The sequence below is a fragment of the Scylla paramamosain genome, chromosome 1 (genome assembly GCF_035594125.1).
Source record: "Scylla paramamosain isolate STU-SP2022 chromosome 1, ASM3559412v1, whole genome shotgun sequence".
Classification (NCBI taxonomy): Eukaryota; Metazoa; Arthropoda; class Malacostraca; order Decapoda; family Portunidae; genus Scylla; species Scylla paramamosain.
This window is the reverse complement of record NC_087151.1, coordinates 16,129,397-16,146,714: the sequence shown is the minus strand read 5'-3', so window position 1 is coordinate 16,146,714 and position 17,318 is coordinate 16,129,397. Positions and strand designations below refer to the sequence as shown.

Genomic DNA, 17,318 nt, shown 5'->3' with positions numbered 1-17,318 from the left:
ACTATCGCCTCTGTTATATGCTCTGCACACAGAAACGGGTCTCTGACACAGAAGCAGTAGTCATTCCAAGGAAAATCAGCAAAATACCTCCTCAGGTCTTCCCAACTAGAAGAGGCAAAACACCAGAGGCACCTCCACTTGGGGGGATCCTCAGGAGGGATTGGAGTGATAGGACAAGATACAAATATGCGATTGTGATCAGAGGAGCCCAACGGAGGAGAGAGGGTAACAGCGTAAGCAGAAGGGTTAGAGGTTAGGAAAAGGTCAACATTGTTGGTGTATCTCCAAGATGGTCAGCTACAAGTAGGGTGTTGCACTAATTGCTCTAGGCCATAGAGGATACCAAAGCTGAGGGTTAGTTCACCAAGATGGTCAGTGAAGGGAGAGGAAAGCCAAAGCTGGTGGTGAACATTGAAGTCTCCAAGAATGGAGATCTCTGCAAAAGGAAAGAGAGTCAGAATGTGCTTTACTTTGGGAGTAAAGTAGTCAAAGAATTTCTTATAGTCAGAGGAGTTAGGTGAGAGGTATACAGCACAGATAGATTTAGTTTTAGAGTGACGCTGTCGTTGTAGCCACATGGTGGAAAACTCATAAGATTCAAGAGCATGGGTACAAGAGCAGGTTAAGTCGTTGCACACATGAATGCAACAACCAGTGTTGGATTGAAAATGAGGATAGAGAAAGTAGTAGGGAGCAGAAAAGGGGCTACTGTCAGTTGTCTCAGACACCTGAGTTTCAGTGAGGAAAAGAAGATGAGGTTTAGAAGAGGAGAGGTGGTATTCTACAGATTGAAAATTAGATCTAAGACTGCGAATGCTGCAGAAGTTAATGAAGAAAAAGTTGAGGAGGGTGTCAAATACTAGAAGAGCAGTCTGACCTAGGATCATTTGTGGTCTCCTCACCAGATGGGGATCCCAAGGCTGGTGTAGGAGTCGCCATGATAATTTTGAATTTTGAGTGAAGGGTGTGTGTGCAATTAGGTGCATGTAGTTTTGTGTGAAGGAATAGAGTTGTCTTTGGAGGGCAGGTTGTGACTGTCCCCTTGTATTGTGAGTCATAAAGGGAATTGTTCAGCGAGGTCACAGTTGGGTTTAATGATAAGTTCACACCATCCCCTGAACCAGTGCTTTAGACCTCATTGGGAGTAATTATTGTTTCGCCAGGTGCCTACTGCCTCCTCTTGCAAAATATGGAGTATCATCGTTTTGGCAGATGCCTAGTGCCTCCTGCAAGGTATGGAGTATGCTTCATATGTCAGGGGGGTTCCACTCATACCACTCTTCTAGACATGGAATCAAAAGCTTTTTGTCTCAGTAACTTCTTTCCTCTAACTGACTGTCTTCAGCTTTTTCTCATCGCCACATTGTTGCATCTCTTGCTATCTTCTACTGCTATTTTCATGCTAACTGCTCTTCTGATGTTGCAAATTGCATGCCTCCCCTCCTCCTGTGGCCTTGTTGCACAAGATTTTTCTTTCTCTCACCCCTATTTTGTCCACCTCTTTAATGCAAGAGTTAATCAGTATTTTCAGTCATTCATCCCATTCTCTGGTAAACTCTGTAACTCCCTGCCTGCTTCTATATTTCCACCCTCCTATGACTTGAACTCTTTCAAGAGGTATGTTTCAAGACACTTACCCTTCAATTCTTGACTATCACTTCAGACCCTATTTGGGAACTGACATCTCAGTGTTTTTTTTTTCTTTTTTTTTTTTTTTTTACTGGATTTTTATTGCCCTTGGCCAATGTTCCTCCTACATAAAAAAAATAAAATGTACTTGTATTGGACCAATAATACTTCAACCTAACATTAACCAAACTAATCTCCCCCTGAATCTTCCATGCATTATTAATCTAACTTGACTGGTGTGGTGCATCCCCTGAAGTTATTTTAAACTTTACCTTACCTAACCTAATCGTGGAACTATCCTCTGGACCTTATAAAGCTTAAATAGCCTAACCTTATTAAACAAAATGGGGTAGTTGCATTTCCTGGACCCCCCAAAGTTTAATTAATGTGATGCCATTCCACTGGAGAATTTTGGGAAGTTGAAGGTGTAGGAGAGGTATCTGATATTCGAGTAGAGTGTGTTACATTAGAAAAGAAAGATCCATATGAAGTGAATGAAAGAATCAGCAGAGCAAAGTTGAAAAGTGTGAAAAAAGCTGAAGAATGGTGAAGCAGCAGGATCAGATGATATTCCTAATGAGTTTTATAGGAATGGATGGGAGGTTGTAAATGATAACATTTTAATCTATTGTGGAAGGTGGAGAGGGTGCCGAGGAAGTGAAATGAATGCAGTGACATACGTTGTTTCATAAGGGAGGACACAAGAGCAAGATTGAGTTGAAGAACTATAGGCCAATATTATTGGCAAGGAGAGATCGACTGCGGTGTGTACAAGTGGCTTTGCCTTGCTCTCTGAGTTTTCTCTGAGTTTTGTGGTTTATTTTCTCTTGCCTGTGTGCTGAAATACCCTGAAAATGGTGATGAGTGTGTGTGGTTCATGCGATAAGAGTGTGGCAAACAGGCAAAGGGCTGTGGCATGCGAGAGACGCATGCCCTGGTTCCATGTAGCCTGTGTTGGCATGAGGGAGGTCAGCATGAAGGCGCTGGGGTTCGAGCTTCTGGTGTTCCTCTGCAGGGAATGCCTGAGCAAGAGGCTCGATGAGTGGAGGAACCAGGATGAGGAAAAAGAAGAGAGAGTGGAGCAGAGCACCCAGACAGAAAACCTGATGAAAGAGGCAGAAGCACAGACAACGAAGACTGAAGAGAGAAAAGACCAGCAAGAAGTGGTGGAAGTGGCTAGAACAGACAGATGCCCAAGGAAGAAGAGAATGGTAATCAAGAAAGCCCCAGTACGTGTCATTGGAGACAGCATGGTTAGGAAGACTCCCGACTTTGTGAGAAGGGAAATTGAGTGCACCAGCATGGGAGGTGCTAAGATTCAAGATGTCAAGAGAAAAGTCAAGGAAGAAGTGCAAGAAATGGAAGAGAGAAGCCTGCTAGTTATTCAAGGAGGAGGCAACAACTTAGTAGAGGCAGGTGCTGAAGAGACAGTAAAGGAAGTGATAGAAGCAGTGAGTGCAGCAGAAGAAAAGATGTGTGTGGCCGTGGTGGGGGTCCTGCGGCGCCCACGGGAAGGAGTGCAGTATGAGAAGGTCAGAAGAGAAACAAACTGCAATATATGCATGGAACTCATGAAGGTCAAGATGGAATGGATGGCAGAGAAGAAGGGCAACGTGAGCTTCCTAGACATGGATGGGATCCTCGACCAAGACAAATTTTTCGGGAGAGATGGGGTCCACCTCAACCACAATGGGAATGAGAGGCTAGGACGTCAACTGGCTGAGTGGATGAGGGCGAGGCAGGTGTGTTGTGTGGACGAGGCATGACGAGGAGGACCCACTGATGTCAGTGAATATGGAAGAGAAGAGACTAACCAGGCAAGTAAATGTGTGAAGATTGGCTGTATGAGTGTGAGAGGATGGGGTGTGGGCAAGTTTGAGGATGTATACAAGGAGCTCAGGGAGTGGAGGTTCGACTTAGTTGAGAGATGATGTACGAATGGAGGGATGCGAGTATGTTATGATTGGAAAAGGGCGTAAGGCACAGGAAACACTGGGAGGAGGCGTAGCCCTACTCTACAAGAAAGAAAGAGGACTGAAAGTAGAGGAGATTGATGTGGGGGAGTGTACAAGTAGTGAGGATGTGCTTGCAGTCAGAGTGGAATGCATGGATGGTCGTGGCAGACCAGAGAAGGTGGTACTGGTGGTAGCGTACATGACTGTCATGGGTGAAAGAGCAGAGAGGGAGGGAAAATAGGAGGAAGTATGACATACTTAAGAAAGTTGTGAGAGAGCATGGAGAGGAGAGAGTGCTAGTTATGGGTGACATGAATGCACATGTGGGAATACTGGGGAAACAGGTGAACAGGAATGGTGAAATGCATGGAGAGTTTATTGATGAACTGGAGCCGGAAAATCTGAATGTTACTTTGGCTGAGGGGCGTGTGACTTGGAGTGCAAGAGAACAGGAATCGGCAATTGACTACGTGTTGATGAATGGAAGAATGCGCGAAATTGCATCGCATATGTGGATAGATGAGGATGGTTTGGTTGATATTGTGTCTGATCACAACATGCTGGTTGTGGAGTGCTTGATGCAGGGTGGGAATGAAGCAAAAGTAGCAAGTAAGAAAAAGAAGTGGAGACTGAGAGATGTAGGGTGGGAGAACTTTCAGGTTGATCTGAGTGAGAGAAGCTGGGACGACGAAAGTCTGCATGACGTGGAGCATCTGAATGAGAAACTGGTTGAGGACGTGAGGGGTGCTGCTGAGAACCAGATAGGGTTTGTGAGAGTAGGTAGAAGAAAGAATGTATGAAAACCATGGTGGAATGATGAAATCAGAGCGGCTAGGAAGGAGCAAAAGAGAATGAGTAGACAGTGTAGATGGCTGAGGAAAAAGAGGCATGAAAGCGATGAGGCAGAGAATGAGTATCAGAATGCATGGGCAGCGTATGTGAAGCAGCAGCAGTTGACAACACGGATGATAATGAATGCTAAAGTGAAGAGTGAAAGGAGTGTGATTCAATCTTTAAGGGAGAAAGGTATGGAAGGTGGCTGTGAATGGTACAAGTTCATGAGAGGTGAGAATATGTCAGGCAGTGTTTGTGTGGAGAGTCTAAAAGTGGAGGGTGTAGTTATAACAAAGAAGGAGGGAATCAGGGAGGCAATTAAAGGGTTCTGGGAAGAAGTAGGTGGGGTAGGTGAGATGTTTAGTGTGAGAGAAGGATGTGTAACACTGAAAAGGGAGAATGCAGATGAACTGGATGAAAGAATCAGTAGGGATGAAGTGGAGAGGTGTGTGAGAAGGCAGAAGAATGGCAAGGCAGCAGGTCCAGATGATATACCATATAAGTTCTACAAGAATGGTGGGGAGGTAGTGATAGATAGAATGACTGAATTATTCGACCGAGTGTGGAATGAAGAGAGAGTGCCAAGAAAGTGGAATGAGAGCCGAGTGTGTCTGTTGCATAAGGGAGGATTTAAGAGTAAGAATGAGCTGAAGAACTACAGGCCAATTGCATTAGTGAATACAATAGGTAAAGTTTTCAGTGCAGTGTTGAATGAGAGACTGTGTAAATGGATTGAGAGAGCTGGAGTGCTGGGTGAAGAACAGAATGGTTTTCATGGGGATAGGAGAGCTGAGGGCAATATGTTTGTGGTGAATGAAATGATTGAGAAGAAAAAGAAGGATGGGGGTAAATTGTACCTAGGTTTTTTGGATATAGAGAAAGCTTATGATAGAGTGAACAGAGAAATGCTAGGTAGAGTCTTAGAAAAGATTGGATTGAGTGCAAAGATAGTTAACATAGTGGAAAGTATGTATGTGGACACAAGAGCTAGATACAGACTAGGAGACATAGAAACAGACTGGGTGAAGAGTGAGAGAGGAGTTAGGCAGGGCTGTATATTGTCACCAACCCTTTTTAGCCTGTATACAGAGGAGCTAGCAGCCAGGATGAGAAGAATGAATGTAGGGGTAAGTGTGGGGAATGATAAAGTACGTGTGCTCCTTTATGCAGATGACGTAGTTGTTATGAGTGAATCGGCAGATGAGCTTCAAAATTTGTTGAATGTGGTGGCTATGGTAAAGACTTTGGAGTAAGGTTTAGCAGTGAGAAAAGCAAAGTAATGATTGTGAATAGGTCAGAGGATGAAAATAATGTAGTATGGAGACTTGGAGAGAATGAGTTGAAACAGGTGCAATATTACAAGTATTACAAGTACTTAGGGATGTGGATGAGTCATAGTGGGTGTGCAAAGGCAAAGAATGAAAAGATAAGTATGCTAAACCAGTGGGTAGGTCGATTGGGAAGTGCGGCAAGGATGAGAGCAAGTAAGTATGATGTGTTGAGAGAAGTGTGGAAGAGTGTTGCTATGCCAAGTATAATGTATGGTATGGATGTGATTGCATGGAATGAAAGTGAAATTGATAAGTTAGAAGTGGGCCAGAATAGAGTAGCAAGAATGGTATTGAGTGCACCGAGGTGCACAGCAGTTGAAGCCTTGAGAGGTGACATGGGATGGAGCACCTTTAGGGAAAGACTGACAAAAGCCACATTTAGGTACAAGATTAGACATGAGAGAATGGATGATGGAAGAATAGTAAGGAAGGTGTACCTGTGGAATGAAAGTGGAAGCAAATGAAGGAAGAGATGCATGAGTATGACAGACAGGAATGGATTGCAAGTTGTGTGGTCGATAAGAATGGCAGGGAGGAATCAAAATGAGCGTGAATGGGTGGTAACAAGAGGAGGAAGAGTGGGAGCCGAATGGGATGTGAGAAAATAGAAGAATGAGATAGACAAAGAAGTGAAATTTGTGGGACTGAATGAATGAAAGAATGAAATTGAAAAAAAGAAGACCCTGGAATGGTACAAGGAGAAAGAGGCCCCGAAGTATGAAAGGTGGTATGATGGAAGCCTGGGCGGTGATCTTCTCTTCCGAGTGAGGCCACAGTGTATGGATGTGAATGCAAGGAGTTACAGGTGGTCTGAGTCGCAGCAAAGTGTGCCAGATGTGTGACATGGGAGAGGATCAGACGGTGGAACATGTGGTGCTGGAGTGTATTAAGTATGCCAGAGACAGGAATGAGATGATGCAAGTGATACTGATTGAGTTAGAGCATGATAGGAATGAAAGAGTGGAGAAGACAGGAAAGGAATGGATGGTGTTGTTGCTGGGATTGTGTAGAGAGGCGAATGAAAGGATGATTGAGGCTGTGAAAGAGTTTCTGGAGAGAATGTGGCGTGCCAGATGTATGAACAATTGGGATAGAGGATGCTGTTCGTTTCTCTTTTTTGTTTTCCCCTTCTACAGGAGTTGCCGATCCAAAGGCCTGGCTCAGGAGTTATCTTTTGCCACCTGTACCATCAAGATCAAGATCAAGATCATTGCCCTAATAAACTGTAAAGTTTGTTTACAGAATTGCGTTCTTGAATGAGAGACTGTGTAAATGGATTGAGACAGCTGGAGTGCTGGGTGAAGAACAGAATGGTTTTCGTAGGGACAGGAGAGCTGAGGACAATATGTTTGTGGTGAATGAAATGATAGAGAAGAAAAAGAAGGATGGGGGTAAATTGTACCTAGGTTTTTTGGATATAGAGAAAGCTTATGATAGAGTGAACGGAGAAATGTTAGGTAGAGTCTTAGAAAAGATTGGATTGAGTGCAAAGATAGTTAACATAGTGCAAAGTATGTATGTGGACACAAGAGCTAGATACAGGCTAGGAGACATAGAAACAGACTGGGTGAAGAGTGAGAGAGGAGTTAGGCAGGGCTGTATATTGTCACCAACCCTTTTTAGCCTGTATACAGAGGAGCTAGCAACCAGGATGAGAAGAATGAATGTAGGGGTAAGTGTGGGGAATGATAAAGTATGTGTGCTCCTTTATGCAGATGACGTAGTTGTTATGAGTGAATCGGCAGATGAGCTTCAAAGTTTGTTGGATGTAGTGGATGGCTATGGTAGAGACTTTGGAGTAAGGTTTAGCAGTGAGAAAAGCAAAGTAATGATTGTGAATAGGTCAGAGGATAAAAGTAATGTGGTATGGAGACTTGGAGAGAATGAGTTGAGACAGGTGCAAGAATACAAGTACTTGGGGATGTGGATGAGTCCTAGTGGGTGTGCAAAGGCAAAGAATGAAAAGATAAGTATGCTAAACCAGTGGGTAGGTCGATTGGGAAGCGTGGCAAGGATGAGAGCAAGTAAGTATGATGTGTTGAGAGAAGTGTGGAAGAGTGTGGCTGTGCCATGTATAATGTATGGTATGGATGTGATTGCATGGAATGAGAGTGAAATTGACAAGTTAGAAGTGGGCCAGAATAGAGTAGCAAGGATGGCACTGAGTGCACCGAGGTGCACAGCAGTTGAAGCCTTGAGAGGTGACATGGGATGGAGCACCTTCAGAGAAAGACTGACAAAAGCCACACTTAGGTACAAGATTAGGCTTGAGAGAATGGATGATGCAAGAATAGCAAGGAAGGTGTACCTGTGGAATGAAAGTGGAAGCAAATGGAGGAAGAGATGCATGAGAATGACAGACAGGAATGGATTGCAAGTTGTGTGGGCGATAAGAATGGCTGGTAGGAATCAAAATGAGCGTGAATGGGTGGTAACAAGAGGAGGCAGAGTGGGAGCCGAATGGGATGTGAGAAAATGGAAGAATGAGATAGACAAAGAAGTGAAATGTGTGGGATTGAATGAATGGAAGAATGAGATGGAAAGAAAGAAGACCTTGGAATGGTACAAGGAGAAAGAGGCCCCGAGGTATGAAAGGTGGTATGATGGAAGCCTGGGTGGTGATCTTCTCTTCCGAGCGAGGGCACAGTGTATGGATGTGAATGCAAGGAGTTACAGGTGGTCTGAGTCCCGCAGCAAAGTGTGCCAGATGTGTGACATGGGAGAGGATGAGACGGTGGAACATGTGGTGCTGGAGTGTGTGAAGTATGCCAGAGACAGGAATGAGATGATGCAAGTGATACTGGCTGAGTTAGGGCATGATAGGAATGAAAGAGTGGAGAAGACAGGAAAGGAATGGATGGTGTTGCTGGGACTGTGTAGAGAGGCCAATGAAAGGATGATTGAGGCGGTGAAAGAGTTTCTGGAGAGAATGTGGCGTGCCAGGTGTATGAACAATTAGGATAGAGGATGCTGTTCGTTTCTCTTTTTTTTTTTTTTTTTTTTTTTTTTTTTTTTCTCCTACAGGAGTTGCCGATCCAAAGGCCTGGCTCAGGAGTGATCCTGTGCCACCTGTACCATCAAGATCAAGATCAAGACCATCAAGATCAAGATCAAGTGGCAGACCAGAGAAGGTGGTACTGGTGGTAGCGTACATGACTGTCATGGGTGAAAGAGCAGAGAGGGAAAATAGGAGGAAGTATGACATACTTAAGAAAGTTGTGAGAGAGCATGGAGAGGAGAGAGTGCTAGTTATGGGTAACATGAATTCACATGTGGGAATACTGGGGGAACAGGTGAACAGGAATGGTGAAATGCTTGGAGAGTTTGTTGATGAACTGGAGCTGGAAAATCTGAATGTTACTTTGGTTGAGGGGCGTGTGACTTGGAGTGCAAGAGAGCAGGAATCGACAACTGACTACGTGTTGGTGAATGGAAGAATGTGTGAAATTATGTCGCATATGTGGATAGATGAGGATGGTTTGGTTGATATTGTGTCTGATCACAACATGGGTGTGGAGTGCTTGATGCAGGGTGGGAATGAAGTGAAAGTAGCAAGTAAGAAAAAGAAGTGGAGACTGAGAGATATAGGGTGGGAGGACTTTCAGGTTGATCTGAGTGAGAGAAGCTGGGACGACGGAAGTCTGCATGACATGGAGCATCTGAATGAGAAACTGGTTGAGGACGTGAGTATAGGAGACTGAACAATCAAATTAGGAAAGAAACCCGAGATGCCGTGAAGCTAAAAGAAAGGGAGATAGCAAAGAATGTGAAGGAAAACCCTAAACTATTTTGGAAATATGTGCAAGCTAAGACAAAAAGCAAATCAAGGATCCCGGATTTGTACAAGGGCACTGTGGAAGGAGGTCGAACTGAAAATGATCTGGAAAAAGTTGAAGTTTTAGCAGAGCAATTCTCAAAAGTGTTTGTTATGGAGCCAGAAGGCGAGGTACCGCACTGTGAGGTGAAGAATGTACCATCATTGAATCACCTGCAAATAAATAAAGAAAAAATTGAAATGATCATTAAAAATCTAAAGAAGTACAAATCTCCGGGACCTGATGGAATACATCCCAGGATTATAAAAGAAGTAGCGGAACTATTGTCGGTGCCTTTAGAAATAATATACCAGTACTCCTTTACACATAAGGAGCTCCCGCGAGATTGGCTTATTGCTAACATTACACCTATATTTAAAAAGGGCTCCAAGCATGATCCAGAAAATTACAGGCCTGTTAGTTTAACTAGTATTATATGTAAAATTTTTGAAACAATGATGAGGGAGGAGATAATGGCACATATGAGAAGCCATGGTTTATTTAGTGAAAAGCAATATGGCTTTATCTCTGGGCGATCAACAGTACTTCAACTCATAAAGGTTTTGGACAAATGGACTGAATATATTGATGAGGGACATGCAGTGGATGTAATATATTGTGATTTCATGAAGGCTTTTGATAGAGTTGCACATCGAAGACTGCTAAGTAAAATCAAAAGTTATGGAATTGGAATGGAATACCTGGAATGGATTACAGCATTTCTAACACATAGACAACAAAGAGTGGTGTTAAAGGGAGAAATGTCAAGATGGAAGCCAGTGACTAGTGGAGTGCCACAGGGATCTGTTCTTGGGCCGTTGTTGTTTGTCATTTATTAATGACCTCCCTGTAAGTATATTAAATAACAGCGAAGTTTACCTGTATGCTGACGATACAAAGATATTCAGGTGTATAAAAGAAAAAGATGATTGCCTAAAGCTGCAGCAGGATGCTATGGAGCTATACTCATGGAGTGAAAAATGGCTGTTAAGTTTTCATCCGGATAAGTGCAAATATATGAGGATAGGAAGAACAAGTATTGAAGATCAAGATTACAAAATGGAAAAACAACTAGAAAAGATTACTTCTGAGAAGGATGTAGGGGTAATATTTAATGATAAATTAAGTTGTGTGGATCACCTTGCAGAGAAAGTGAACAAAGCCAACAAAATAGTGGGCATAATTAGAAGGACCTTTGTCACATTGGATACAACAATATTTAAGGCTTTGTTTGTGGCATTGGTAAGACCACATGTGGAGTACGCTAACCAGGTATGGAGTCCACACCTAGTGAAAGACATTGAGATGGTCGAGAATGTGCAGCAAAGGGCTACAAGGATGGTGCCGGGACTCGAAGGACTGAGTTATGAAGAAAGATTAAAGAAACTGAACCTACCAACACTGGCATACAGAAGAGCACGGGGAGATATGATAGAGACCTACAAGATACTTACAGATAAATATGATAGCATCTGCAGTCAAGGCATATTAACACTCAGAGAAGAAAACATCAGTAGGGGAAATTCACTGAAGCTGTTCAAGAAGAGGTCACGACTGGATGTTAGGAAACATGCTTTCCCTTGTAGGGTGGTTAATAATTGGAATCAGCTGTCAGAATGGGTGGTTGGAGCAAAATCAATTAAGCAATTTGAGGGCAGACTTGATAAATTTTGGATTAATCAAGAAATAAAATATAACTATAAGGCAAAAATCCACCGCACGCTACTACAAGGTGAACATGTAGATCTGGAGTCACAGGCGTAAGCCTCTTCCAGGAAGTCTTCTGTGAGTATCTGTGAGTATCTGTGAGTGAGGGGTGCTGCTGAGAACCAGATAGGGTTTGTGAGAGTAGGTAGAAGAAAGAATGTATTTAAACCATGGAGCGGCTAGGAAGGAGCGAAAGAGAATTAGTAGACAGTGTAGATGGCTGAGGAAAAAGAGGCATGAAAGCGATGACGCAGAGAATGAGTATCAGAATGCATGGGCAGCGTATGTGAAGCAGCAGCGGTTGATAAGACGAATGATAATGAATGCTAAAGTGAAGAGTGAAAGGAGTGTGATTCAATCTTTAAGGGAGAAAGGTATGGAAGGTGGCCGTGAATGGTACAAGTTCATGAGAGGTGAGAATATGTCAGGCAGTGTTTGTGTGGAGAGTCTAAAAGTGGAGGGTGTAGTTATAACAGAAGGACAGAATCAGGGAGGCAATCAAAGGGTTCTGGGAAGAAGTAGGTGGGGTAGGTGAGATGTTTAGTGTGAGAGAAGGATGTGTAACACTAGAAAGGAAGAATGCAGATGAACTGGATGAAAGAATCAGTAGGGATGAAGTGGAGAGGTGTGTGAGAAGCCAGAAGAATGGCAAGGCAGCAGGTCCAGATGATATACCGTATGAGTTCTACAAGAATGGTGGGGAGGTAGTGATAGACAGAATGACTGAGTTATTCAACCGAGTGTGGGATGAAGAGAGAGTGCCAAGAAAGTTGAATGAGAGCCGAGTGTGTCTGTTGCATAAGGGAGGATTTAAGAGTAAGAATGAGCTGAAGAACTACAGGCCAATTGCATTAGTGAATACAATAGGTAAAGTTTTCAGTGCAGTGTTGAATGAGAGACTGTGTAAATGGATTGAGACAGCTGGAGTGCTGGGTGAAGAACAGAATGGTTTTCGTAGGGACAGGAGAGCTGAGGACAATATGTTTGTGGTGAATGAAATGATTGAGAAGAAAAAGAAGGATGGGGGTAAATTGTACCTAGGTTTTTTGGATATAGAGAAAGCTTATGATAGAGTGAACAGAGAAATGTTAGGTAGAGTCTTAGAAAAGATTGGATTGAGTGCAAAGATAGTTAACATAGTGCAAAGTATGTATGTGGACACAAGAGCTAGATACAGGCTAGGAGACATAGAAACAGACTGGGTGAAGAGTGAGAGAGGAGTTAGGCAGGGCTGTATATTGTCACCAACTCTTTTTAGCCTGTATACAGAGGAGCTAGCAGCCAGGATGAGAAGAATGAATGTAGGGGTAAGTGGGGAATGATAAAGTATGTGTGCTCCTTTATGCAGATGACGTAGTTGTTATGAGTGAATCGGCAGATGAGCTTCAAAGTTTATTGGATGTAGTGGATGGCTATGGTAAAGACTTTGGAGTAAGGTTTAGCAGTGAGAAAAGCAAAGTAATGATTGTGAATAGGTCAGAGGATGAAAGTAATGTGGTATGGAGACTTGGAGAGAATGAGTTGAAACAGGTGCAAGAATACAAGTACTTGGGGATGTGGATGAGTCCTAGTGGGTGTGCAAAGGCAAAGAATGAAAAGATAAGTATGGTAAACCAGTGGGTAGGTCGACTGGGAAGCGCGGCAAGGATGAGAGCAAGTAAGTATGATGTGTTGAGAGAAGTGTGGAAGAGTGTGGCTGTGCCATGTATAATGTATGGTATGGATGTGATTGCCTGGAATGAAAGTGAAATTGATAAGTTAGAAGTGGGCCAGAATAGAGTAGCAAGGATGGCACTGAGTGCACCGAGGTGCACAGCAGTTGAAGCCTTGAGAGGTGACATGGGATGGAGCACCTTTAGAGAAAGACTGACAAAAGCCACACTTAGGTACAAGATTAGGCTTGAGAGAATGGATGATGCAAGAATAGCAAGTAAGGTTTACCTGTGGAATGAAAGTGGAAGCAAATGGAGGAAGAGATGCATGAGAATGACAGACAGGAATGGATTGCAAGTTGTGTGGGCGATAAGAATGGCTGGTAGGAATCAAAATGAGCGTGAATGGGTGGTAACAAAAGGAGGCAGAGTGGGAGCCGAATGGGATGTGAGAAAATGGAAGAATGAGATAGACAAAGAAGTGAAATGTGTGGGACTGAATGAATGGAAGAATGAGATGGAAAGAAAGAAGACCCTGGAATGGTACAAGGAGAAAGAGGCCCCGAGGTATGAAAGGTGGTATGATGGAAGCCTGGGCGGTGATCTTCTCTTCCGAGCGAGGGCACAGTGTATGGATGTGAATGCAAGGAGTTACAGGTGGTCTGAGTCCCGCAGCAAAGTGTGCCAGATGTGTGACATGGGAGAGGATGAGACAGTGGAACATGTGGTGCTGGAGTGTGTGAAGTATGCTAGAGACAGGAATGAGATGATGCAAGTGATACTGACTGAGTTAGGGCATGATAGGAATGAAAGAGTGGAGAAGACAGGAAAGGAATGGATGGTGTTGTTGCTGGGACTGTGTAGAGAGGCGAATGAAAGGATGATTGAGGCGGTAAAAGAGTTTCTGGAGAGAATGTGGCGTGCCAGGTGTATGAACAATTAGGATAGAGGATGCTGTTCGTTTCTCTCTTTTTTTTTTTTTTTTTTTTTTTTTCTCTCTTTCTACAGGAGTTGCCGATCCAAAGGCCTGGCTCAAGAGTGATCCTGTGCCACCTGTACCATCAAGATCAAGATCAAGTTAGATGAGGATCAAAATGGCTTCCATAAAAGCAGTAGGACAGAGGGTTAATAACTTAACATAGGAAGGGGAAGTGGAAATTTAATAATAGGAATGTTAGATTTTTAGCTCCTCGGAGCTCCGCCCACTTGACCGACTACTGAAGAACAGAGCAGTGGAGTTGCCTGGTGTGCTGCTCATGGAAAAAGTGTCATACAGTTCATTGGCAATGTATTCTTCATAGAGACCGCAGCAGCCTTAACCCATCGCTCCTTGAAGTCTATGCTATTTATAAGTAAATATTGTCAGCTGAATAAAAGTAATCATGTAGGGTCGATTCTTTGCTTTTTTTTTTTTTTTTTTTTTTTTTTTTTTTTTTTTTGAAGGAAAGTGACAGGTAGGCACAATGGTTATTCTTGTTTAATGGTTGTTATACTTAAAGAACAGGCATATTGTAATATGCCATAGCCAGTTTAAGACGTTCCAGGTCAAAATGATGTCTGGTGTTGGCCAAATATTACTAGTAAAATTTGCTGTATGGTACTGTACATATGGCATTTAAGAAATGAAATGCCAGGGTCTCTTCACTGGTATTTTCACACTATTTCCGCATTTTGGGTGCGTTCCATCTTTTAGGTCTCCCTATTTATTATCCAAGTCTGTCTAGACAGATTGCAAATATTATAATATAATGAAATATGGTCTATTATTAGTGATTATGGAGTAAAGGGAAACAGTGATGTAGGTAGCAGGTCTAGCAGCTGTTTAGGTCATAGGTCATTCACAGGCAAGAAGTCCCTTGTCCCGCTGTTAGGATTCCACCATGTTTAAGGGAACGTTCTATCCCATGTGTTGCTTCTTCAGACCTGTCCTACTTCATCACCTGGGCAAATACAAGCCACTCTGCAGAGTATTTTAGCATGAACTGGTTGTATCAGTCATGACCTTACACTACATTATGGCACTGTACCAGAACACAATGATATGTTGAAAGTCATGGCCCAAGACAGGAAGGCCATTCAGACACCTTTACCTGGCCTGTCAGAATACCACACGCTGCAGGGAGGCTTGACTGTTCCACTCTCATTATAAGCAAATGTCACTATTCACTTAATTTGAAAGAATTCACACTACACAGCTTTAATAATAATTTTCACACATGACTGACTTGTATGCAGATAATTTTGTATGTTCGAGATTTTATTGAAAACAATACACGCACATCTGCTTGTTTTCACCTAACATCGCTGCCCACGAGTGGCTGTATCTTTCGCTCTGCCCCACTGCCTGGCGCCCACCCATTTCTCCCATCAGTTCTCGGAAGTCTTGAAAGCTGGCGGCCCGAGGTAGTTGTAAGGTTCCAAAGCTCCCAGGAGTCCTGCGCGAAAGGAATGTGTTGGAAAAAAAGTGTCGTACAGTTCATTGGTAATGTATCCCGCGCAGAGACCACAGCAGCCTTAGCCATTCACTCCTTGAAGTTTATGTTATTTAGAAGTGACTTGCTGGTCTTCCAGGCCTTGTGATATTGTCAGTTCAATAAAAATAATCATATACCGTATTTGATTCCTCATAAGACGCATGGGCTCATAAGAGGCAAACAATTTTGGCAGACATTGAAAAAAAAAAACGGATTTAATCTCTGAATATGATGTGAAGGATTTCACCTGATATTTGAAGACCCTCACATGCATTTAGATAATTATTAAATCCCAATATTTTGCATTTAAAAACTTTAATATTTGGTAGTATACAAAGTACCAATCCTATTGTGAGATGTAAACATGTGCCTGGCATATGGCGTCGGCAATGACTGAGCGACTACGGGTAATAAAGTTTGTTCATAAGAATGTTAAAAGATAAGATAAAATAAAAAAGTGCAATTTTAATTGTATGAAAGTGTGTCGCACCTCAAGGAGTAACGGCATCACACTGTAAAGAACGCAGTGAAGCTAGCCCGTGTCACCGGGTTCGGCGCGTAACCGACCGCGTGTTTGTTTTGGTACATGCAATGTGTGGTATCACTTCCGCAAATTCTTCCTGACTGGTGTCATTCTATGTGAATTACCGGAAAATATGACTTATTATATTGTTATCTTAAAAGAAAGAGTTGTTTTGTGGTGTAGTACCAACCATCACTTTGTTTACATGTGCGAAGATATCGGGTTCGATTTTAGAGCCTCTGTTGCCATAGACTTACCACCATCAACCACTGCCTCAATGCTGAACCTTGGCCTCATAGGACGCAGGCTCATTTCCTGAGACTTTTTTTTTTTTTTTTTTTTTTTTTAGAAAATGTGCGTCTTATGAGCCACTAAATACGGTAGGTCCGATTCTATGCATTTTTTTTTTTTTTTTTTTATTATCGAAGGAAAGGGACAGACAGACACACTGGTTATTCTTACTTAATAGTTCTTACATTTAAAGAATAAGCGCATAGTAATATGCCGTAGCCTGGTTAAGACACTCCAGATCAAAACGATGCCTGATGTTGGCCAATATGACTCGCAAAACTTGCTGCATGGTACTGTACATACGGCAGTTATGAAATGAAATGTCACAGCGTCTTCTTTGCTGGTATTTTTACACTATTTTCGCGTTTTGGGTGCGTTCATCTCTTAGGTATCCCTGTTTATTATTCTATTCTGTAGACAGATGGCAAATATTATAATATAACGAAATATGGTATATTATTATTAGCGATTATGGAATAGAACAAGGGGGAAACTGTGAGCCAAGGAGCAGGTCTAGCAACTCTCCAGGTCACAGGTCACTCATAGGAGCCGCGAGGTCCCTTGCCCTGCTGTTCAGATTCAACCTTGTTAAGGGAACGTTCTATCTCGTGTATCGCCTAGACCTGTCGTATTTCATCACCTGTGCAAATACAAATCACTCTGCAGAGTATTTTAGCGTTAATTGGTTGTATCAATTATGACCTCACACTGCATTATGGCATTATACCTGAACACAATGATGGGTTGGATGGAAGTCGTGGCCCAAGACAGGAAGACCATTCAGACACCTTTACCTGGCCGTCAGAATTCCACACACCGCTGGAAGGCTTGACTGTCCCACTCATTGTAAGCAAATTTAATTTGAAAGAATTCACGCTACACAGTTTTAATAATGGTTTTCACTCATGACTGACGTGTATGCAGATAATTTTGTATATTCGAGATTTTATTGAAAACAATACACGCACATCGGCTTGTTTTCACCAAGATCTATATACACCGTGGTGTATATAGACCTTGGTTTTCACCTATAACAAGTTTGCATTGCTGCTGTCTATATACACCGTGGTGTATATAGACCTTGGTTTTCACCTATAACAAGTTTGC

The 17,318-nt window shown here is 42.7% G+C and overlaps 1 protein-coding gene across 1 annotated transcript; it reads left to right on the top strand.

The window, feature by feature from the left end:
* Nucleotides 1-2,673: 2,673 nt before the first annotated feature.
* Nucleotides 2,674-14,298, top strand: LOC135101436 (uncharacterized). Its single transcript, XM_064005391.1, has 2 exons — nt 2,674-3,762; nt 8,881-14,298. The coding sequence occupies exon 2, from the start codon at nt 12,634-12,636 to the stop codon at nt 13,864-13,866; it is 1,233 nt and encodes a 410-aa protein (XP_063861461.1). The 5' UTR covers nt 2,674-3,762; nt 8,881-12,633; the 3' UTR covers nt 13,867-14,298.
* The last annotated feature ends 3,020 nt before the right edge of the window (nt 14,299-17,318 follow it).

What these genes read in the sequence shown, in the direction of transcription:
- LOC135101436 (XM_064005391.1), top strand. Translation starts at nt 12,634, where the DNA reads ATGAGTGAATCGGCAGATGAGCTTCAAAGTTTATTGGATGTAGTGGAT.